At 37.0% G+C, this 24,584-nt stretch overlaps 3 protein-coding genes and 1 long non-coding RNA gene across 5 annotated transcripts; 3 read left to right on the plus strand and 1 right to left on the minus strand.

The window, feature by feature from the left end:
- Positions 1-1,299: 1,299 nt before the first annotated feature.
- tcap (titin-cap (telethonin)) lies at positions 1,300-3,141 on the plus strand. Its single transcript, XM_052543759.1, has 2 exons — positions 1,300-1,612; positions 2,221-3,141. Exons 1-2 carry the CDS (start codon positions 1,464-1,466, stop codon positions 2,609-2,611), a joined length of 540 nt encoding a protein of 179 aa, XP_052399719.1. The 5' UTR covers positions 1,300-1,463; the 3' UTR covers positions 2,612-3,141.
- Positions 3,142-13,577: 10,436 nt separating this feature from the next.
- Positions 13,578-16,675, plus strand: LOC127946944 (uncharacterized). The gene is made up of 4 exons (XM_052543786.1): positions 13,578-13,815; positions 14,546-14,740; positions 14,832-14,911; positions 15,403-16,675. The coding sequence occupies exons 1-4, from the start codon at positions 13,786-13,788 to the stop codon at positions 16,370-16,372; spliced, it is 1,275 nt and encodes a 424-aa protein (XP_052399746.1). The 5' UTR covers positions 13,578-13,785; the 3' UTR covers positions 16,373-16,675.
- Positions 16,676-16,763: 88 nt separating this feature from the next.
- LOC127946937 (uncharacterized) lies at positions 16,764-18,876 on the minus strand. The gene is made up of 3 exons (XM_052543772.1): positions 18,287-18,876; positions 17,963-18,080; positions 16,764-17,691 (listed from the first exon to the last, which is right to left on the minus strand). Exons 1-3 carry the CDS (start codon positions 18,874-18,876, stop codon positions 16,930-16,932), a joined length of 1,470 nt encoding a protein of 489 aa, XP_052399732.1. The 3' UTR covers positions 16,764-16,929.
- Positions 18,877-18,960: 84 nt separating this feature from the next.
- On the plus strand, positions 18,961-22,403 carry LOC127946952 (uncharacterized). Of its 2 annotated transcripts, XR_008151194.1 has the most exons (7): positions 18,961-19,090; positions 19,821-19,920; positions 20,086-20,246; positions 20,926-21,041; positions 21,186-21,270; positions 21,776-21,903; positions 22,024-22,403. It is a non-coding gene; the product is annotated as an uncharacterized LOC127946952 (long non-coding RNA). The 2 variants fall into 2 exon arrangements; XR_008151193.1 differs by lacking the exon at positions 20,086-20,246.
- Positions 22,404-24,584: the final 2,181 nt, after the last annotated feature.

Raw genomic sequence — 24,584 nt, forward strand, 5'->3', positions numbered from 1 at the left:
ATATACACTACTTTTCAGTGACACTGTATGCTACCATATAAAACTACAAAATCTTTTTTTTTTCTTGAACCATGCTTAAAAAGCACTTCAAAAAACCACTAAAAAAAAAAAGCACTAAAAACTTCTTTCATTTGTCATTTATTTATATTTAATTATTGCATCCAAATACATTCTGTGGCTACTGTATGAATATGCATGGAAGGAAACAAATTTAGTGTGCATGCCATAATCTAGGAGCAGCTTCATTACTGGAGTGATGTGACATTTCCTGGTTCTCATGCTTGTGTAACACTACATGGCGTTACATTTCCATACCATACTGTGCTGAGTGGCCACATTGCAGGAGAGGGACGGCACAAGAGGGAGATCAGTTCCTGTAATCGCTCAGTGCGTCACTGTGAGAGCAGTCAGTGACAGACGTGGGACAGAATGTATGTGTAACACAAGAATATGACAGTCCATAACCTCTGTCCACACAACTGATGAGTGAATACAGCGCCAGCGGTCACTCGGTTTGTCACTGACCACATGCAATGACCATGCTTTTCCATATGAACTATATTTTATAGTGGTTGTTTGTTGAAAAAACACACAATATAAAAAGTTACTTATCGAAATATTTTAAGTTATTGATTACTGTAGTTACCAGTGTTCGTTTTCTGCAACTTTCCATTTACATATGTTTAATCTGCAGCAATAACTAAACAAATTTAAAAACAGCAGCATAGTAGTTTTTTTTTTATGTAATTTTTTTTTAATTTGAACAATGTTATGAAACACTGTTACCCAATAAGATTGTGTGTAGAAGAAGATTACCAGGACAAAACAGTTGGTGCCACATGTTTATAATCTCCCGTCTGGTTCCAGATTTAAACACCAGTTTAGTTTCCATTCATAGCCTTTTGATGTCTGTTAATAAACGTGTGGTGGAACAATGTCATGCTGATACAATGTGATCAAGCATTTGAGCTTCAGCAACAGAATCCATTTAGATAATACCTCGAGATTTTAAGCTTATACAATTGAATAGACAGATAGATAGATAGATAGATAGATAGATAGATAGATAGATAGATAGATAGATAGATAGATAGATAGATAGATAGATAGATATGTTACTAATGTGTCATGGAAATATGAGTTGCTGGGGATTTCTTGGGTCGCATATGCATGCAGTGTGTGTGTGTGTGTGTGTGAATGTTTTGATATGTGGCTGTGTGAGTGTCAGGTGTCATTGTAGACAAAGTACGGAGTGATTCCATCGGACAGAAATAGCAGCAGAGCCATATAAATGTCTGACACACACACTGGCAGGCAGAGCAAGAGACAGACAGACGAGTCCTCCCTCAAACTCAACCAAGAAAAGACAATTACAAATCTTCAAACAGTATTGACTAAAGGATCCTGGTAAGACCATTGACTGTCATTTGAGTTTTGAAGCCGCTCACAAACAGAAGTTAGAGATGCAGATGTGCACAGTCCTGGAGAAGAAAGGAGGATGTGTGGTTGGAGCCGAGCTCAGCTGCAGTGTGAAGGAGGAAAATCCAGCGAAGAAAGAGAGTTACACCGCTAACTGGCGCAGCATCAATATGAAGACTCGACCTGAGGATCGGTGAGTGCATAGACATTCACTAACAGCTAGATGCAAGCTAGATTTTTATGTATGTTTTTAGGTGTTTATTTAATTATTCATTTTGAATTGAACGTAAAGGATCTGTTTTAAAGTGTTCTGCATCTGCAAATTGCTTTCCTTATGATTGAAATAATTAATTTTGTGTTGATTTTATATAGGCAATTTACCTGAGCAGCGAAATGCAAAACTGCTAAAAAAAAAAAAAAAAACATTTGGCAAATGTGTATTTTGTTTAAAGCATAAATTCACAAAATATTGTTGTAAATTTATCACACACACACAAAAAAAAAAAGAAAGAAAAAAAAAAGGGGGGGGGGGGGTGAAGTAAGAAAAATAAATTTAAATCAGGACATTTACTAGGAAAACAAATCTTTATATCTTATGCAATTTAATTAATGTGGCTTCATCTGTATGGCTTTATCATTTATGTTTTAACAGAAAAAAATGCTCAACCAATAATAATATTATTATTAATATTTATTGTTATAATAATATGGGTTTTTGCTGTGCATCTTCCATAAAATATTTTAAACACACTAATAAATGTCAAAACATTCATTCTGAATTGTCTGTTTTTCTCTCTGCAGTCAATCGATGCTGATGTCAGACGACTCTCGCCGGGAGTCCCTGTCCCGTTATTGGCAGGCGCGTCCTCTCAATCAGGCCTGCCCATCGGGTGTTGTCAGGGTGGGCACTGTGGACACAGGTGTAAGGGAGCACCAGCTCTTACCCTACAGGAACACTTTGCCCCTGCCCATCTTCAAGCCTGCTGAGCTGGGCGTCCGCCTGGGCCGCGGAGCCCCACACACCCTGGAAGATCTCCCTCCCGCCCGGGTTCTCGACGGAGCCTGTCCTGACAAAAGACCACTGGCACAGATCACCAGGGACCTGCCGCCTGTCAAACCCATGCGAATGGAGTTTGCCAAAGCACCCAGAGCCCTGGGCCGATCCATGTCTCAGGAAGCCCAGAGGGGCTGAAAAGCAGAAAGACAAATATGAGTCAAAGACTGTATGGACTATTTTAACTAATGAGACAAAAGGTAGAATGAAACAGAGGGGGTGAGCAAGTAGAAACAGGTTTTAGGGATAGTGAATCCTCAATTGATTGAAATGATTGATTGAAATGATGTTCATGATGGGAAAAAGAATGCTGATGATCCCAAAAATGATCTTGGCAACAAGGATAATGCTATGTGTAGTGAATTTGAGTTGTAAATAGTTTTTGCTTGTTTTGTACTGAGCATGTTTAAAATTTAGCACATTTTGTTTGGTTGCCATTAATTGAATGTGCACAGGTTCATTTTTTGAGCTCATGTTAGTGTTTTTAACATGCTACCAAGGCTTGCCATGCAAAATAATTGTTTAGTCAAACAGAAAAACTTTTATTGTTGTTTAAAGCTAAAAAGAATTGCACTATTTACTGACAGCTGGTATTTGTTGTCGGATTTATAATTGATATTTGCTATGTACTTACATCACTTCAATAAAATTGTATTAGTATAAAATCAGTTTTGTTTTATTTATTTATTTATTTATTTGCTTTTATTATTGTTAATGAGAAAGAAAGAAAGAATATTTGAAGATGCCACAATCCTTATATCTATAGTTCTTGCTCTCTCTTTCATTCTCACCTGTGAAAGAGGTAGGAGGATTCCAAGGGCCCAACGAGGGAGAGGGGGCCCGTAACAGGATTTCTGAGGTATGGACTGGAATGTGAAGAGGCAGTCAATCAGTGGTCAGAACAGATTTGGCATCTCTACACTCAAAGTTTGTTATTATAGCAACACTTAAAAGTCTTCAGCTTCAGTTTATGGGTGTTCCAACATTATCAGTCTGGATGTTTTTGTTTTTTACAGTAGTATATTATGAGAGAAAATGCACTGATTTCATTATTTTATTGTAAAAAAAAATCTTGGTATCTGGGATTGTCTGATGAAAAACAAATCTAGTCTATAAGAAACCACATTAGAATCGTTCGGTAGTAGAACAGAGTGCTTCAGAAAGGACAGAAGGGTGAAGCTGTGCTGTGAGTCTGGGACATGATGTCTGCTTCAGCGTTCTGTGACTTTGTGCCAAAAATGTCATCATCAAGAGGACACACTGTCTTCGTTCGAATACATCAATATCTTTGCTTCCTTCTTTCTCTATCTTACTGACGTCTCTTCCTCGGACTAATTAAAATCGATGCTTTTATTCCAGTCATAATCAAGGTAACTTTTCTGTATGTGCTGGTGTCACCCTGAAGGCTGTTAGATATTTATAGTTAAACAAACAGAGCAAAAGGGCGAGAGACTATCAGGACGAGAGGGAGGAGAGGCGCTGGTGGTGGTGACGGGGGGCTTCTGCACCCCTCCACTGATCCTTTAATCCTGCCTGTTCTCATTATTTTTCCTGTTGGTTTTTTCAGCTGCTGCAAATGTCACCACACTCTTCCCTGTATATCAGCTTTGGAAACTCTTTGAGGTTATTTCTGAGTATTGGAACATTATGTCTTGCAATCGATGACTATATTGGCATGATATTGTACACTGGATTCTAGAAATTCTTAGTTATTCAGGTGTAATTTGTGAGATTAAGAAGAAATTATAAGAAATTCTAAATTCTAATTACAAATTGCGAGTAAAGTTACATATGTGCAATTTATAGAGCAAAGACTTTCTTTTTTTTTTTTTTTTTTTTCTGCATTCCAGAAAAAAAAAAAAAAAAAAAAAAAAAGGAGCTGATGCTTTGAGGTCTCAACACATTTCAATCAGAATTAAAAATAAAATTAATTAGAATTTGGCCAAGTCTATATAAATCTACACAACACAATTCCAGGAAACAGAGGAATGATTGGAACATCATGTTCATCCTGTTTAATCATCAGCCTGAAGAGCATGTGTGTCCATGTGCAGTTGTGGTGGGTGGGTTGTCAGCTGATCTTATTTTGACCCCCGCCTGTCTCCTGGAGGCTTATTGGTATGAACTATCTTCACCATTGTGTGCCAGTATCATTAATGTGCTTGAGCTCTAAGATAACCCACAAAACCAGTATGTGTTATGAGTCAGTGCATGGCAACGCACACAGATAAACACTTATATAGAGACTGAGTGTTGTTGTGATGTTTCCTGCATAGTGCATTTTAAAAATCTAGAGTACAAGTACATCTGTTTAAAACTGATTTTCATTCCCCTTAGAGAGCTAGTGAGATAAACCACATGACTTCTGTTCCTTTAAATTAAAGTTCCACGTGCTTTTAACTCCAAATGGAAAAGTGCACGTTTAAATGGTGTGGTGTGGAGAATTATATTGCATAAGAGGGCAGATCTGATCTATCTGAGATATATCAGTCATCACAGCAACAGGCTGCACAGACACACAGAGCCTGCAATCCACACCACTGCTCAAGCGCTTCTACATTACTGTAAGAGTGTGTGTCTGTATACACAGGGCACGGGTCTAAGTGATGACAGTGCACAATTTCTGCAAGTGAAGGGCAAAGACTGTATTACAAAACACACGTTCTTCTAACAGACACATAAGACATGTGACTGAGAGTTAAAAACGGTTTGTAGATGAGTGAACTTCGAGTAACACACACGCCCTTCTGTGGTAAGTGTAGGTATTTCTACACCACGGTTTCTCTATACACAGCAACATCTAAAATGTAATCACATTTACTTATGTGTATGTTAATATTTATATATTTATAATGGATGTAATGGATAAAAACTTGTTTATAGCTTGCTGGTCATCACACACACGCACACACACACACACACAAAGTTAAGCATTGTGACATGGACCATTGTCTAACATTATCATTGTATTGAGTTACAGTGGTGGATACCTATGGAATGCCAAACCTGACAAAATTATAAATATTTGTATTTTATTTATTTATTTATTTCCACTTTTATTTAATTGCCTTGTAAGACGAAGAGAGAGAGACCGACCGTTTTTAAAATTATGTCTGACATAAAGTTTTTCTAATTACTTTATAAGTTATTCAATAAAGAAATATGAATTGTACCTTAATTCTGATGATTTGTGCTACCCGCTCGGTTTGTGCTTCCTCCCATTAAAAAGATAGGTGACACAAATCGATAGTGAAAAATGCTAGCTACCAGAACCATCTTATTCATGTGTTTTGAGTCCTTTTTTAACGTCCATACCTACCCCTACCAAAAACCTACCCGTCCACACCTACCCTTACTCTAAACTTACCCTTAACTATATATTTTTGGTAGCCCAATCTGATAGGTAGCATGTTTCATCGGTACACCTGACATGAATGTCACCCCAAACCTCTCACGGCATGCCGAGTTATGTGACTTTATTAGGTGCTGTAGTAGGGTTGCCACCTTCACCGAGGCAAAATAGGGGACACCCATTCACCCCAATAAAAAATATATAATAAATATAACATTATCACTCTCGCTCGGTCCATGTCTCATAATACTCTACTCTACATATTACAGTGAGCTTCGCAGCTGAAAGGAAGTGAAATTATACCCAGATAGCAAAATGACTCTGGAGCAGATTAATACATGTTAAAAGCTAATTTGTGGATCATTGTCAGTAACTGACAAACTAGTTGGCTAAATAATGTTTTGAACTATTTAATCTTACTAAAAATGATGAAGTAGAATATCGAAGGATGAAGTATAATCAAAAACCAGACTGAAGCACTCTGAATGAGCTGTAGAGCTGCAACAACACAAACACACAGAGAATCTTAGTAACATTATGATTTTATTCTATATAAATCATCTGAAACAATCCAAGAGGTGGGGAATATATTTGTCCAAATATAAACAACAATAGACTATAACTAATGTTATCACAGCCAGTTGTTGGAGCGCCTAGCTTAGCCACCAGAGGGCAAGCTTTTTGTATCATTGTTTTTTGTGTTCTGGACTGCGTTTCCCATAACCCTTTGCACTCATTACTGGCTCATTACTGCCAGCTGTTTATCATTGACTCATTAGCCTCAAACTGCTAATGGATCTTTTGTGTGAGCATTACGTGACAGAATACTGACGCCACTTCAAGACCCAGCTGCGTTTTTATGTTTGTTTATTTTTTCTCTCTTTCTCTTTTCTGGTGCCATGAGTTTTTAGATTACCTGTCCTGCCACATGGGTGGAGAGAGCGGCCTGACTTAAGGCTCTCATGGGGTTGCAACAAATATGCGGGGATGTAGGGGCCTTTACCTAACTCTTCCGGACTTACTTGGTGAGACTGGGATTCAATGACGGGGCACTTAAGGATTTCTTTAATGGATGCCTTGACAATCCCTTGTCCAATTGGGAGAAGAAGGGACATGATACCTTGAATTTTTGGGACTGCCCCTGTTATCTTCTTCAGCGAGTTCAGTGGGTTAAACCAGGTCAACAAGAACCCTTGTGCAGGGATTTTACCCCCAGTCTTGCCCCTCCTTCAGCTACTGAGAAGAGGAGGGTTAGAAGAAAGAGATGGGTAAAGTCAAGTCTGGTGGTTCCTAATTCGTGGTCCAGGAGGATCCGACACTGAACTCAAGTCCAGTGGTCCTGGTGAACCCGACGTGGGTGGTCTCATATCACCACAGAAACTGCTCTAGTCAAGAGTCCAGTCTAGAGTTATTCTCTCATAGCCGGACCTGCAGACTGATGGCTGAAGGTCTGGTGTCCATGGCACTTTTCATTGGCCAAGGCCTGCCAATGAGGCCATTTGACCAACATGTCAAACAACCAATCACAGTTTGTTTCATTCAGCGTCAATATTTCACATACTTTTGAGATTCAGTGTTTTACTGATCCTGATAAGCGCTTGTCGTCACAGATGTAATCACGAATGCAATTAACAACCAATCTGATGACGACTTCGACTCTCTAGAAGTGTTTCCACTTTTGTGTGCCATATGCATCAGACATTCAATCAACGGTCCGTGGGTGTGCTGTCTGAGGCTGAGACTACTAGAGTCTGCTTAAGTCGAGAAGTTTTCAAAATCCACTCCAGAGCCCATTCCAGTCCAGGTGCAACCAGAGTCCACTCCAGAGCGTGCTCTGATCCAGGAGAGATCAGGGTCCACTCCAAGGCCCAATCGGGCCTTTAACCCATCCAAAGTGCACACACACAGCAGTGAACACACACACACACCGTGAACACACACCCGGAGCAGTGGGCAGCCATTTATGCTGCGGCACCCAGGGAGCAGTTGGGGGTTCGGTGCCTTGCTCAAGGGCACCTTAGTCATGGTACTGCCAGCCCAAGACTCGAACCCGCAACCCTAGGGTTAGGAGTCAAACTCTCTGATTTTTTTCTACGGTGGACAAACGTCTATGCCTGGGTCCCAGAAGCATAGGTTTTACACAATCACCAAAATGACTTTGGTAATGCCAAAACCGTTGGCACATTTTTTACAGTGTATCATAAATATATCATAAAAGTAGTGACTCCTACACTAAATTCCACATTTTCAAAGTCGTACGATGGGGTGATAAAATGATAACAATTATTACTGAGATATAATTTTCCACAATAAAACAATAACAAGAGTTAAAAAATATGCGATAAAATGTTTATGCTTAACTCAACCGAGCTGTTGATAATCACTGTGATGGTAACTTTAATTGTTTTTTTTTGTTGTTTTTTTTTATCACTAACAACCAACCATTTACCAGTACTAAAAGTAATTCTTCTGAACTCTTAACACAGCAACACACCTGCATCAAATAGTTCATTTTATGGTCAAAACCACATTTTGCTAAATAAATACAAACTAAATGTTTCAATATACAGATGACCTTTTCCTACACAGCAAACCCCATTCAAAATCGAGTCATTCAGTTAGAACATTAGCTTTACTTTTCTATCCAACAGGAACATATGGTCAATCATAGCACAGTGACTGTCAAAATACTAACAGTTGAGGGCTTTACAAAAACTGAATTACCTGTCATGTTCTACCTGCATATAAGCAATATAAACATTAATTGTTTTTTGTAATTGTCAGAACAAATTCATCTTGATAATGTCAGATAACAATTAAGCAAAAAAGTGGTCAGGTCAAGGTGTCTGAATAACTCTCAAATAGTATAACTCTCAAAAGTCTCAAATTTGTATTAGTTTCACTGATAGTCCACTGTATAAAGAATTTTTGGGTATAATATGTCACAGTTTAATTTACTGTAGTGTCCTGCACCCACTAGTAAAATAATATAAAAAACTATACTTGGTGTCTGAATAATTTTTGGTTTGACTGTATATATATATAATGAATATACCTGCTATGTTGAGCAGTATGACCCCTGCAACACATACAGCTGGACGCAGCATCGTCCTCATGATCTTGTTTCCTTCACAACAAAAAGTTATGGCAGGTCAAAAAAATAATTCTGTCTTTAGCGCTTTATATATACAAGTTTATCCATGACACATTATGTTTTTACTGCTAAGTAATTCAAGTACACACCTAGCTATAAAACATTTCAACACTGCTTCCAGTATCCAGAATGCTACTTACTGGCATTAATTCATCACTTGATACATTCAGTTTCAAACACATGGCGATCCCATGTGACTGCATAGCACAAAGAGTATAGAGGAGATAGGAGTTGTCACACATTTTACTTTAGTGTTACTCAGGTGTAGAATTATTTTTGAAAGTCAATATCTTTAAATGTTCGTACCATTAATTAAACATTTTCACTGTCATTGCCCAAGAAAGAAGATCTTGTTCATAAAAAACTCATTCACATTATGTGACAACATGCCCCAGCAATGGGCCAATAAACTATACATTTATAACATTTAAACAATAGCTGTCTTTTTTTTTTTTTCTTAGTTTTTTTTTATTGCTTGCACACATGAACCAATTCACCATTTTCTCACACCTATAAACACAATCTCAAAACCACACACCAACTTATGCAAACTTCAAACTTCCAGGTTGAAATCAAACAGTTTAGTCAAAAACATGTTCTCTTTTGTCAAACTCAAACTTTGGCCTCAGATGATACACAAACCTGTCAAATACCAAAGACTATTTTCCTGCCTAAAGAACACTAGTGAGATCAAATTCAAAACACTGCTACAAAAACCTCCTTTTGGGAAATAGGAATAATTTTGCTAGTCAATGACTTTTACAGTATGCGGCATAAATAGAGGGGTGCCGATACGGTAAAATTCTGCAACAAATTTTAAAGGGGTCATATGATGCAATTAAAAATTTTCCTTTCTGTGTTGAGTGTTACAAGCTCTTTGTGCATGGAGAAGATTTGAAAAGTTGAAATGACTTAAGTCTCAAATCCAAAGAGATATTCATTATCAAAGATAAGACTCTACCATGCCCCCCTAAAATGGGTCATTCAAACATGCCCCCACATGTCTATGTCACTATGTGGAAATATTTGCATAAGGCCGCCCAAATGTTCACGGGGGACGTGGAGGTATAAAGTAAAGGGAGATAATTAATCAGAATACTTACCAAAATTTGCTCCTGTTCACACTCGCCTTCTCTGGAAGATTGGGTGGGTGATTCAGATTTCTCTTGGCACAGCGATCAGAAGACTTACAATTGTCAGACAGGTTGCTCACGTGACATCTCAAGTCATCAAGCTCAGTTTGAGTCTGCGCAGTATGTCCGACCCATTTAAGCTGCAAAGAGGCATCCGACAGGGCTGCCCTGCCTCCCCCATCTATTCATTTTATGTTCTCAACTTCTTTCCACCCATATTAAAAATAGTACTTTAAAAGGAATTTCAATTGCAGAAAGAGAAGTTATCCTCACCCAACTAGCAGATGATACTACACTATTTTTAAAAGATGCCAGCCAAGTGGCAATCGCTATCAAAACAATAGAATTATTTTCAGCAGCTTCTGGACTCTGCTTAAATCTGAAGAAGTGTGAACTTCTTTCCCTCAAAGAAAGCTACACCTCCCAGATCTATGGCATCCCAATCAAAGATAAGATTACTTATCTAGGGGATTACTATAATGAAAAACGAGGAGGAGAGATGCTCTGTAAATTTTAATTTGATTAGTGATCAGACAAAGAAGAAGCTAAATTAGTGGCTGCAGAGGGATTTATCCTTGAAAAGACGAGTATTGTTGACAAAAGCAGAAGGTTTATCCTGTCTTACATATGCAGCTCTCCCCTTGTTTGTCAACAAAAATCTCTCTAATTCTATTGACAAGTCACGTTTCAATTTTATTTGGAAAAACAAGACTCATTATGTGAAAAAATCTGTTATCATGAACACCTTTGAACGTGGTGGTCTTAACTTTTTTTGATTTTACAACCCTTAATAATACTTTTAAAATTAATTGGATAAAGCATTTTCTAAAAAATCCCACATCTACATGGAATTTTATACCTAAGTATATCTTCTCTAAGGTTGGTGGTCTAGAATTCTTACTTTTATGTGATTATAAAATAGAAAAAATTCCCTTAATTTTATCGAAATTCCATAAACAAGTGCTCTTAGCATGGTCATTACTTTACAAACATAATTTCTCCCCACATAGGTGTTTCATCTGGAATAATCAGCTTATTAAATTCAAGAATAAATCCTTATTTTTTTAAGACTTGGTTCAATAATAACATAATTCTAATTTCCCAACTAATAAATGATAGTGGATCATTGATGAATTATTCTGAATTCCTTAACACTTTTGGCAGTGTTTGGCATTGCTGATTTTTCTTTGTTTTGGAAAAATGTACTGTTTGGCTTCCATGATAACAAGAGTAAAAAACAGAAAGAAATATACCTGGTTAATCTATTGATCATTTTAGGGAAATATCATGTTCACAAAGCAAAATTTAGTAATTCTAAACCTTCTTTTATTGCTTTTGGTAAGGAGACGGAACAGTACATCAATTCCATCCATGATTCAAAAAATAAGAAGGCTGCTAAAACCATTCAGTTATGCTCTATCTTTAATGTATTTATTTGAAATTCCCCCTGGCTCTGTTCTTTTATATATTTTTTTGTTTCTGTATTAATGACTCTATTTGTGTGTTCTTTATTGTTTGTATCGTAAAGATTTAATAAAGATTAAAAAAAAAAAGAAGAAAGAAAGAAAAAAGTATGTCCGACCCTCAGGAAGTGCATGCTTCTAATTGATTTAATTTTTCTCCGTTGAATCCAATGGGGTCGCTGTGTCCATTACTTTTACTGTCTATGCGAATGAGTCCGGGAGATGGGGAAGTGGCGCCCTCTGGTGGTTTGAGTGAGGAACACCGGGTCCGGACTCATGACAAAACCGACATGGAAGGCTCAACTATGTTGGCCGAGAGTCCTCAATGCGCTGCAAATGAAAGAATTAAAAAAAACACAGGAAAATCAGAACCAGGTAAAGTCCAAGACAGATAAAGATAAATAAATACATTTGTCATGAAAAAAGAGTGAGAAAAAAGACAATTACAAGGAGATACTATTAGTTTTTATGAGTGCTTCTGAAAAGTTAGTCAAGTTAGCCTTTTTTTAGCATTTCTAACACAACAATACAGTTTCAGCAATGTCAACAGCAAAAATTATTTTCAAGTGTTGTTAAACGTGCTGGTACATGTTTATCTTAATTTAAGAGCAAAGAAATCAAGTTTAGAAGAGATTTTTGTTGTATATCACAAATAATATAAGTAAACTGAAAAAATCTTTTTGCTCATTTTTGTCTTCCTTAAGTGTGAGCTGATTATACACATATATGCATATAGTTCTTGATAAAATCTGACTTACTGGAAACTGCTGTTTTTGTAGAAAGTCGTCTGGTTTTACCTGTTGTGAAATCTGTTTACACAAGAATCTTTAAAAACGATTGAATAGTGTTCATTGTACATCCTCACATTTTGGCCATATACAGTATAGGTGCTGGCAATTCCGTTATCTGTCAAGGCAAACTTGCTTCAGTGCAGAATATAACTTACATACAAATGCATTACTCACTTTTTTATTATTTTTATTTTAATTGTATTATTATTATTATTATTATTATTATTATTATTACTACAATAACACTGCACAAAGTCCATTTTCAACAAGGCTCAACATATTATAACCAGATCAAATAAATAAAAAAAAAATTTATTAATAGAAGAAAAAAATACAAGAAAATGGTAAGAAAAGGAAAATTAGTAAAAGTTTTTTTTTTTTTAATTATTATTATTTTTTTATGTGAACTGATTATAAACATACATCCTATAGGGTATCATTCATGGTAATAATAATAATAAAGGCTAAAAAAAAATCTTATTCACAGACATTTAATACTTCATCACTTCAATCACACCAGTAAATAAGTATATATATTTGTGCATGTAAATAAATATTTTTTAAGGGGTTTTTTTGTATACAAGATTTCTGCAAGCTATTGTTTCAAATGTTATCAAAAACATACCCACATTTGCAACAGACATCTATGAAAAATTTTAAAGAATAAAAAAAAATCAGGATTGGTGTTTTGAAAAATACTTTTTTCTTGAGGAAAAAAGACAAAAAGGTAAAAACAGAGATAAATTTAATGGAGGATGGGGCCAGAGAACTTTTGATAAATGTGGAGCAACCATAATTCTCAATATAGCAGGTAAAATATTTGCATAAAGTCTGTAACATTACAAAATTAGATGTATGTTTAAAATTATTTATTTTCATTGTTTAATAACTGACAAGCACTTGAATTCCTAAGAGTCTTAATCGACTGAATTTTTATATTTAAAGAACCAGTAAGATAAAAATTCTAAGCTTAACTGTTTATAAATCCTGTACAACAGGTTTAAATCCATCCAAGGTTAAAAAACATTGTCAGTTTGTCAAAATATCATTTTAAAATTACAACCCATTCTCACTCCAAAGGCGTCAAAAACCGAAGCATGGTCAAGCGCCCCTAGCGTCACTTTTATGACGCCAAATGTGCCTCTCGGCGTCGAATATCGAAGCACTACGACCTTCATTGCTTTCAATGGGAAACTTTTGGCGTCAGAATAGGCTATATGCACACTCACTTCCGCATTCCAAGTCGGCCAGCCAGGTTACATCCGGCGTCGACGGCGCACATAGCGTCAATAACAACTATGGCATTTTTCACTCGGTCCCTTCAAGATGTCCCAAAGGTAACGGTCAACGACGTGAGTCGAATCATACAAAAGTTATGTCACACTTCGACAACCAAGAAAGAGAAGGGCTTCAAATTGTATGTGTCAAGCTACATCCACAATTTTGAAGGTAAGATCTGGACGTGTTCTGTGTTTACATGCCCATAGCATGCATGCTATCTAGTGCTAGCGCAGCAGGTGCAGCGTAGGCTATGTTTACTATTATGTGTCAATCACAGCCAATTTTCCTAACGCCTTTGTCAATGTCAGTTTCAAACAAGGATTCAAGCACAGGAGAGGTAACGATTAGGGCTGAGTGCTACAGATCTATGAGGAAAAGCCAAAAGCCTCACAGCTTAAGCGTAAGAGAAAGTTATACTGCAGGTTCAGCGCAGATTGGTTCATGGTTCATGGTTCATGAGACAGGTTACGTTTGGCAGATCAAAGTTTCTGTGAATCATTGCATCTAATAATGCTAAAGGTTATTTTAAAGACAAATTTCATTTACCATACCATAAATAACACTGGTGTGTTGGAATATTTATCGATATTTAAATATGTACGCTAATCACTGGGATTCACAGAAACTGAGTTCCGTTTTGTCACTGCATTGACACACGTTCTGTGTCCACTGTTGGGGATGATGAGTAAAGTGAGATAAATAATAATATAAATAATATTGTGGCTACAATTTTAGCTCATACAAATTGTTTAGTAGTTATTAATTGTTTTAGTAGTTAATAATTATATGTCGATGGTTCAAATTTGTTTGTTTTGTTAAACATTCTCACTGTACTCATGTATTCTCTTTTTAAAAAACTGCACTTTTATTCTATTATAACAGATTTGTGTATTTTCAGATTGTGCTTGGGGATGCCCGTCCTGTGCAGCTACAAAGCTGCCAGTGTACCTGTGTGGCAGGTACAGCTGTGTGTAATCATGTGGCAGCACTGTTGTACCAGACTGCACATTATTGCCAGCTTAGCATCACCTCTGTTCCCCCAACACACAGCTGCACAGAGACTGAACAGAAGTGGCATAAGCCAAGATCCATGGTAACTAATGTTTTTAACAGGGTACTTTTCTACTTAATTTTCTATTTATGGATGTTTGTGTTTATTGAAAACCTTTTTTGTTCAAATGCAGGGTGTTAAACCTGGTCTTGTAAATGACATGGTGATTCTTTCAGCCAGACCCAAGGAACGAAAACTGATGGAAGGCATTAGGTTAGTATTATTTTTATTATCATTAAAGGAACACTCCACTGTTTTTTCATATTAAACTATGTTATTCCCTTAACTAAGATGAGTTGATGCATACCTCTCTCGTCTCAGTGCGTGCACTTAATTGCTCTGGATAACTATAATGGATAACTATAATGTATGGCAGAATAGCACTTGGGAACACTACTATATTTGCACTTGGGAGCACTTTGACTCGGCGCAGTAATATCATCACTCCTAAAAGGATATTTCTGTGGATATTACTGCGCCGAGTCAAAGTGCTCTCAAGTGCAGATATAGTAGTAATGCATTTTCTGTAGTAATCAGTGAGACCTCAGATAAAGTAATAATCTCATCATATGATACATTGTATGTTTAAATAAATAAAGCTTTTTTTTTTTGTTATTTTGTTCATTCAACTTATATGTAACTTACTTTATGGCTCATTTTAAAAAATTAAATAAAAAAAAAACATTATTTTGTTTTTTCCATAGGAGCAACTTGTATAAGGGTGTCAGTTCAGCTCTGCCTGAACTTTCCACACTCAGGGTGGATGAAGTCTACCATGATGTTCCAAGTGATGTGGCTCCACTGATAACAACTATGGCTATGGACATTAATGTTCCTCTGGTTGACTCTGCATTTGGAAAAGTGCAAGAAGGAAGTGTGTTATCCTATCATATGCCAGCAAAAAGAGTTCCAAAAACCTGTCCCCACACAGATGCTCCTTCTCCCCCACAGCTGCCACTTCAGGGTTACAGGCTGGGACCCGCTACCTGCTCTTTTGTCTGCACTGAACATCAGCAGCACCACATGATGTCCCTGGAAACAACATTAGAGAACGCACACAAAATTGCCAACAGCACAAAAGAGCAGAGTTCCTGCATCGAGTGGCACCAACTGAGGCGGCCCCGCATCACCTCCTCCAAGTTCAGAGAGGTATGTCACACCAGGGCACAGAGCTCTGCTGAAAATCTTGCCAAAAGACTTCTGAGACCTAGCCATCAGACTGCCGACATGAGGAGGGGGCTTGACATGGAACCTGCAGCAGTAGAGGAGTACTGCAGAGTAAGGGAGGTTAACCACTATCCCTGCGGCTTTCTTATCCACCCTGATGCACCCTGGATGGGGTCATCACCTGATGGCATTGTGTACGATCCAAAGGGGCAGACAGTGTTTGGCCTTGTTGAAATTAAATGCCCCAATGTTGCAAGCTATGTTGACTGCCCATATATTAAGATCAGTGAGGGCACACACACATTAAGGAAATCTCATTCCTACTTTTGGCAAATCCAGGGCCAGATGTTGATTTCTGGTTTAGACTGGTGTGACTTTGTTGTCTACACACAGGAGGACATGTTTATTCAGAGGATTCCCAGAGACAATGAAATCACAAAAACAATGAAAGTAAAAATTGATTTTTTTTATTTTTATTGTTACCTCTTTGCTTCCCTAAATAATTAGATTCTGATTGCCTGTCACACTTCTTTATAGAGTGCTGTTAATTTCTCTTTTCTCCATTTCTCTTACTGGCAGTAACTCTTATTAGTTCAATCCATTTCAAAATATTTGTACATATATATTGATTCAAGTTTTTATATTTTTTCTTAATTGTATTACTATGTTTCTTGTTGTATTAATACTAATCTATTATTAAATTACATGTTACATGTTCTTCCGATTAATTTTTTTGATAATTGGTTACCTAAAAATAGTATTTTATAACTGTTGTTTGTAAATTGGGAGCCCTAAATAAATGTTATTCAGTAAATAATTCACTGTGCATGAAAGTATTATTCTTATATTACAGATGGCTTAAAAGCATTGGTGAGGTAAAGTACATATAACATGCAAATAATTCAGTAGTTCTTTATTCAAAGAGTATGTGCAATGTACAGCAGTGCATACATAACATTAATTATAAAATTCAATTTATACAAAGTAATTTACAAAGGTACATTTAAAGAAAGTAGTTATACAAATGGTCATAGGTTATTAATTTTTATTTTTTTCTACTGCTGCTACTCTGGCTTCTTTGCCCAAGCCTTTACAAGAGGCCCGTTTTCATAGTTCGTCAGAAGACATGCAACAGTATACAGCTGATTAATGTTGCCAAAAAGCCGAAGTGGAATCTCTGTGTCAAAGAACTTGTGTTCCTTAACACGCCGTATGAGGCGCTCAACATGCACCCTGAGGCGTGCAATTGCTTGGGTCTCCCTGACCTCACAGGCAGACATCTGGGATCTTCCAGAGAGAAATGCTGGCCTATAAATCTTGCAAGGTACAAGGTCATCAACCAGAAAACCTCGGTCGACCATGATGGCCATTCCAGGTCTCAAAAGGGAGAGAATTCCAGACTCACGCGTGATCTGTTTGTCACTGATGGAACCAGCGTACAGTTGAGAAATAAATGTGACCGCCCCATGAGGAGCCACTCCAAGCAGCCCTTTGAGAGTACAGTGGGACTTGTATGCTGAGAACATTTCACTTTGGAGAAGAGGTGATGAAGGGCACTGGCACCTTAGCTCTGTGCAGTCCAGGATGACTGTAGTGTCTGCATAGTCCTTAAACTCAGCTGGCAGATGTGCCCTTATTTTCTCCTCTGGTATCCAGATCCTCACAGACCCTAGCACAGTGTACAGAAAGTTGCTCCATGTTGTAATGATCCGACTGACTGTGGACTGGTGGACTCCATACCGGTCAGCAAGATCACGCTGTTTTGAACCCAGTGCCAGGTAATTGAGAAACATGAACATCTCATCAATGGGCTGCAGGAAACGAGTCTGTTCAAAAGAAAAACAATTTGCGTTATGTTTCTCTCAACCTCTATTAGCCCTGATCTTTGTTAAAGGGATAGTTCACTTCAAAATGAAAATCATATACTCAGTGAATTTCTTTCTTTCTTCAAAATATCTTCCTTTGTGTTCAGCAGAAGAAAGAAATTCATACAGGTTTGAAACAACTTGAGGGTGAGTATATGATGACAGAATTTTAATTTTGAAGTGAACTATCCCTTTAAGTTTTATTGTATGGGCCATGTAAATAACTACTTACTACAGTGGAACTTGGCTCTGTAAAGGTGCCTCTCTGTGCTTGTGTCACACTGACCATATTTGGCAGTGATGGCTCTATTAAGGCCCAGAATCTCATCAGCAGGTCATAGGATGCAAATCTAAATAAATACAATTCAGATATAATCATTTAAATATTATATCAGTGTATACTATGATATTACTTGGAAGCATTTCAAATATACAACTCTGTTAGCCTTCCTCTCTCCCTCTCTCTCTCACACACACACACACACACACACACACACACACAACTATATCTGTTGTTGCAAAAGTAACGTTACTACAGAACAATCTGATATCTTACCTTGTGAAAAAACGTATGTCCTTGTCTGAGGCAGCAAAACGATGAATTCCAAAGCGCTGATTCATTGTCAGCTTCTCGACGTGTTCCCTCAGCTTGAGAATCTCATCTCTGAGAGACATGTTGTCATCAAGGGCTAAATCAACAACTGCAGGATCTGAAGCCGAAGCGTAGTCGTGGTCCATAGGGATATCAGCTTTCTCGCCTGCGTCGCCGTCATCCTCCGTCATCGGAGGCGGACGCTCTCTCCTCTCCCACACCCCCGGTCGTGAAGTGGGAAGGGTGAAATTGTTCCACTCAAACAGTGCTGGGACAGCTCCCTTGTTTAATAGCCGCCTCCCCGTCTCTGATAAGGGCTCACGAACATCATCCTTGTTAAAATGTCGGCTACATACTCGGGTATGGGGAGTAACTGTGAATTTGTCCCTCCGGATAGCTACAAGCCATTTTCGCCTGATTTCCGCGTCAGATGGAAATGTATGAAAACTAAGTAAACTGTTGTACTTGCTCGAAGCTTGACACAGAGGCACACAACAATGCTCGGCTGTACTATAGATGGTTCGCTGAAATTTGAACGTTTTCTTACTAGTCATATTGTAGTTGCTGTTATATCGCTTTGTAAACAATCGCCTCAGCGCGAGCGGAAATGGCTTAGCAGGCTGAGATTTTAGCGGAAGTACGTCATCACCTCCGTGTGCATATAGCCTATTCGACACGAGGACATGAGATGTTTATCGCTATGAAATCACGTTCAAGAAGTCTCATTCAGCCCACATCGCGATACTTGCTATCAGTTCCACAGTTTGGGTGAGTAGTCGTATATACGCTCTTTTAATGCCTTTTATAAAATGTATTCTGTCTTATTTATTAATCAAATTAGTGCCATATGTTTAATCGCTGTATTATATCGGTCATCCGCGGCTGTCTTTGAGTTTCATTGCGTTTAAATAAATGAACACAGCTGCTAATTAGTCTGATTAAACTCTATCTGCCACGTGACGTGCCATAGACCTTCGAACAGTTTTATATTATTATTAATTTCAGGATTAATGATGTAAGTTGTATTTGTAGTAAAATCATGGTAATCACGACACTTACAATAGTAATAAATGAAATGTGAAGTTAAAACAGTAAACTGGACATTAGTAACTGTAACTGTAGTTTTACTATGGTATATTAATAATCAATACAACAATACAATAATCACCAAACCAGCTATGTTTGTATCACTGTAATGTTAGTGTTTGTATGTGCTTTTATATGACAGATATCACAGTAATCATATGTTCTGTAGCATGCTTTTAATACCTTTTAATGTAAATCCAAAAAAAAAAAAAAAATCTAATTAAAAATAAATAATAAAACATGCATTTTTCCATCTTGCAGTTCTTTCATATCAGTTTATATATATATATATATATATATTATATCTAAATATTATATCTAAATATTTTGCTCACAGATCATTATTAACATTCTTTATATAATTCAATTTTATTTACTCTCCCCATTTTATTTTTTTTATTTTTATTTTTAGCTGAAAAGACGTAAAGGCAGTCAGCCCAGTGGTGTTTCTGGAGAGGGATTCCTTCAGAAATGGAGAAGACAGAAAGCTGCGGAGGCAGATATATGCAGCAGTAAGTCTGTGATAGTTTGTCCCTTTTATCAAACATTCCTGCTGTTATAATTTGTACAGCATTTGTTGTTTCTTAAACTGTTGCACTGTCCAAATACCCATACTTGCCATCTTTGCACTTGACCACTTGATTACTTATTTGACGTCTTTCCTGTATTTTGCCTAGTGTTCGAGTGAGCATGATGACCACAAGTGTGTGTCGAACTTTTCATGACCTGATGACTGTGTTTCCCAATCCTGATCCTGGAGAACCCCAGCACTGCACGGTTTTGGTGTCTCTCTTATCTGCCTTGGAGTCTTCACTGATGAGCTGATGAGTTGAATCAGGTGTGTTTGATCAGGGAGACATCTCAAATGTGCAGTGTTGGGCTTCTCCAGGACCAGGATTGGGAGCCACTGCCTTATGGGACACTTATGTGTTTACAGAGATTTTTAATATCTAATTATCAATATTTCACATACTGTACATTGGACAGCTTCCCATGACCTCTTGTGAGATCTCAGCAAAAAGTCTGACGATTTATTCCAAAACATGATGCATGATGGGATACACTAAGCTTTGTATAGTGCTCCGGAGCAGTATTGGAGAGGTTTAGTGTGTGTTAAGGACGCTGTGCTTTGGCATTATTAAGACCGGGGACAGTCTTGTTCACACACTGTCATGTACACACACTCTCAAGTGGCCAAGACTGCAAGTGTGGGTATCTGGACAGGGTCAAAGTCTTAAAAATGATCCCTAAACACATCACAGTCTTAATAATCCAGTTTAACACTTGTATGATATTGTACAAGCCCCAGGACGGTCTCATCTGACACTATCATAGAATTCATATGACTATAGCTTGCTATTAATTACTTGCTTTCAATAATGGATGCATTTAACATTTAATTATACAGCATCTTTACAGAGGTGTAATGTACAAGTTGCACGTAATTAATAATATTTCCTTCTTTCTGTCTTACAGGATTTTTTGCAGATAATCCTAATGCTGTTCTTCTTTTTCAGGTCTAAAATATCAAGCTCAACAGCTCACTCAAGAGCCAACCCTCACAAACCTTCCTAAAAACTAAAAGAGCTATTACTGAGTCTCAGCGAATCTTGCCATGATCAGCTCTTCCCAGGTACATTTGTTTAGAATATTTTTTTTTAATCAACATTTACTCCTCAAATGCTCTGGTCTGAATCTTACTTTAAATTAACTTAATTATGTTTAATGAGCAATATTAATTGCACACAGAGTAAGTAGAGATTATCTTGTTTCACAGAAGAGAAGGAAGACCAAGGAAATGATTTGCTCAGGATGAGGAATGAAGATGGCCATCTTGTGCTCAAACAAACAGAAGTCCTCTGGTATGTGTGTGTTGAAGCAATGCTGTGTTATACAACATTTTATGATGATCTCTCACAGAACTGGTCATGTCAGCCTTGATTTCTTTTTTTACTATTACAATTACAGCATGTTAGCAAAGTGTGACTGGACATTTTTAATATTATGTTTTTAAAAACACACCACCTGTTTTAAGAGTAGACAAGTATCATGAAATTGGTTTAGTTGATATAAACACCAATGTACATTATTTCATTGTTTTCTAAATGTTATGTTATAAATTGTGAATTGATAGTTGATTGGTTTGAAGCCAGGCCTTACACTGCACAGACTAAAACACATTTGTGAGAGAAGTCAGGAACTTTGGAGAAAGATTCTAGAGGGAAAAAACACATTTACTGCAACAATAGATGAATTCTAGAGTCTCTGAGAACTACACATGCTAATGCAGTCTCATGAGCAAGACCTTTGCCTCTGTAACTTTTTCTTAATTCTTTAATTTTTATTGCAGTATTTTAATTTGTACAGATGATCTCATCAGCCAAATGAGGGGTTTTGACCAAGTGATGCTCTTGAAAGGAGTGAAAGAAGAGGATGTGGTAAATTGTCTTCAGAGAAAAAGCTTCTCAAAAGGTCTTAAAGCAGCTTGAAGAATGGTAAGTGTACAGTACTACAAGGGTCATAGTTGCTCACACTGCTAAAATCACACAGAACATAAGATGAGCTCTCTGTCCATTAAACAACTTCATTTGGATTGCTTGTTTCACTTTGACCAGGTCTGGGATCTTAGGACTGAGAGATCCTCTGGCTGAGAACAAGCTACACCACATCAGTGCTGGATATCAACCACAAACTGTTTCCAGACACGAGAGAAGAAGAACACGATGGGGAGATGAAACCAGTTTAGATGTGATGATGGGAATCATTATTTTCTGGAACAGTATCTCATGTCTTATATGTATCACATGATCTGTATCACAGTTGACTAGATGGGACTGTGTGACTTTTAAGGACATTTCATCACTCATCTGTGTGAACTGATTTATATATGAGGTTAATGTATTTTTGATGATAATTATTTTCATTGAATCTTATTTGTCTTGATGCTACTTTATCAACTTTATAGTCTATGCTTCAATAAAATGAAAATGGTGAATATTGTGTTCTGAAGATTCTTGGTAAATACATAATTTTACTAGGTAGGCTCATATGTGTTTATTTTAGACTTGGAAAAACAACATATTAATTATTGGTATTATTTTTTTATTTAAGACATAAACATTTTTGATCGGATTAATAACATCTGGGACATCAGTACACCAGAAAGTAATTTTTTTATATTTTAGTAACAAATATGCACATTTTTTAGTGAAATAAAGGGAGTTACGAGATTAATTATTCTGCATTACAAGATGGTACCATGGGCTTTATTGTTACAAACACTTGAGGGATAACTGAGAATGTAGCAGGAATGATCAATGGGATCTTGTACTGCATTAAAACCAAGAGCACACACATTACTGATGTCCAGTACCTGAGCAGCAAGATACAGGGGTGAGAGGACATTTTTACACTGATTTTTGCTAAATAGTTATATATATATATACATATATATATATATATATATATATATATATACATATATATATATATATATATATATATATGTATATATATATATATATATATATATATATATATATTAATATTCTTAGCACTGCATGAATTTGTCCTTGTGTAATAGTGAAGTATCACAATGTGTATACATTGTCCTTGATTATTGCTTTACAGGTGGGGAATAGATAAAGGCAAGTTGTTGCAGGTTCATCCATTATATTTCTTGCCATTTACTTCAAAAATCAAATAAATAATCTATTATTTTCATTATTAAATCATTTCTTTCTAATTTTTCAATGTTTCATCAGATGGCCTCACAATGTCCTGTCAAAAGGTATAATAACCATGATGAATAGAATAGAAAACAGAGGACTGTGAAAACTGTCAGATATAAATGTGACTCAGCTCAGTTTGTTGTCCATGATGAGGAGAATACATATATGTAGGTTTTACTGCCCTTCTACCCCCAGGGGCCCAGTAGCACCCCCCGGAAGAGCCCAAAACTGTACTTTTCAAATGGCTGTAAATCAGAGTCCAATTAACATATCAAAGAGAAAATGGGCAGGATTATTACTTATGCTATGCTGATAAAATAATGTTGAGCTCAGTTTTCAGAAATAAATAGAAAGCTGACATAAAGGCATTTTAAATATTGCTCACTGTAAAATACCACATTTCAGCCTGCCTCTCAAATATATCATAGAGGTTTGCACAATAAACATATTTAGATATCCAGTTTTCCTTAAAATAAATAATTTATTTCGTTTCGTTAATAAAAAGTTTTAAACTACATTACCCACAAGCCTCCGTCGTTCTATCTATGCAAAGGCAACACTAGGGGGCTGTTTTTTGTAGTTCATTGAAGTTATGCTTAGGGTTAGGATTAGGATCTCGCTAAAGATGTCATTTTTGTCAAGATAGCAACACTTCATTGTTGACTTAATATATTACTAATGTGATGATAGCAGCAAAACATACTTTTTAACATGATGCGCTGTTTAATATGGGTTAAAAGATAGTCCAACCACAGACTGTCCTGAAAATTCATAGCCAATGACATCAAAGCTGAGCAGCAGCGTCACACTTCCTTATCCATGTGTGACCGACGTCTTTCGTTTTTCGGCTGAAGGGATAGATTCGGTTAAAGGCTATGGTGCAGGTTAAACACTACTTTCGATTAATGGGTACGTAAAGCAGTCAAGATATGTATATAAAGTTAGAAATGTCTCCAAAATGGTGTTAAAGTCCAGTTTTTGTAGTTTTTGGTTAGTAACGGTTATTTTTTACGCAATTCGGCGATGACGTCACATGAGGTAGACGTGCTGGAAGGTAGCCCCAGCCTTGCAGCTCAGCAGCTACTAGAACTAGTTCTAGCACTCAGTGATTATGGCGTCTAACTGGGATGAGGAAGAGGTGGAAAGACCCACAGTTAACATTTATGATGGCCCACAGCCATATAATTTCGAACCGTTTAGACGTGACAGGGCGAATGAGGAAATACCGAGAGCCGATGGCAATCAAAGACAAATAAATGCATGGTCAGAGGAGAATGACTGGAGAGTTGGTGAAGTGTCCTGGTGAGTTGCTACCATTTAGAAACGCATGACCGCTGGAGCTAGTAGTCTGTGAACAGCAGTGCATACAATAACAACTTTTTTTTTACTGTCAGTGAATAGCACCGAATAAAAGTCAACGTTTTCTTTATATCTAGTGACAGTGA

The sequence above is a fragment of the Carassius gibelio genome, chromosome A3 (assembly GCF_023724105.1).
Source record: "Carassius gibelio isolate Cgi1373 ecotype wild population from Czech Republic chromosome A3, carGib1.2-hapl.c, whole genome shotgun sequence".
Taxonomy (NCBI): domain Eukaryota; kingdom Metazoa; phylum Chordata; class Actinopteri; order Cypriniformes; family Cyprinidae; genus Carassius; species Carassius gibelio.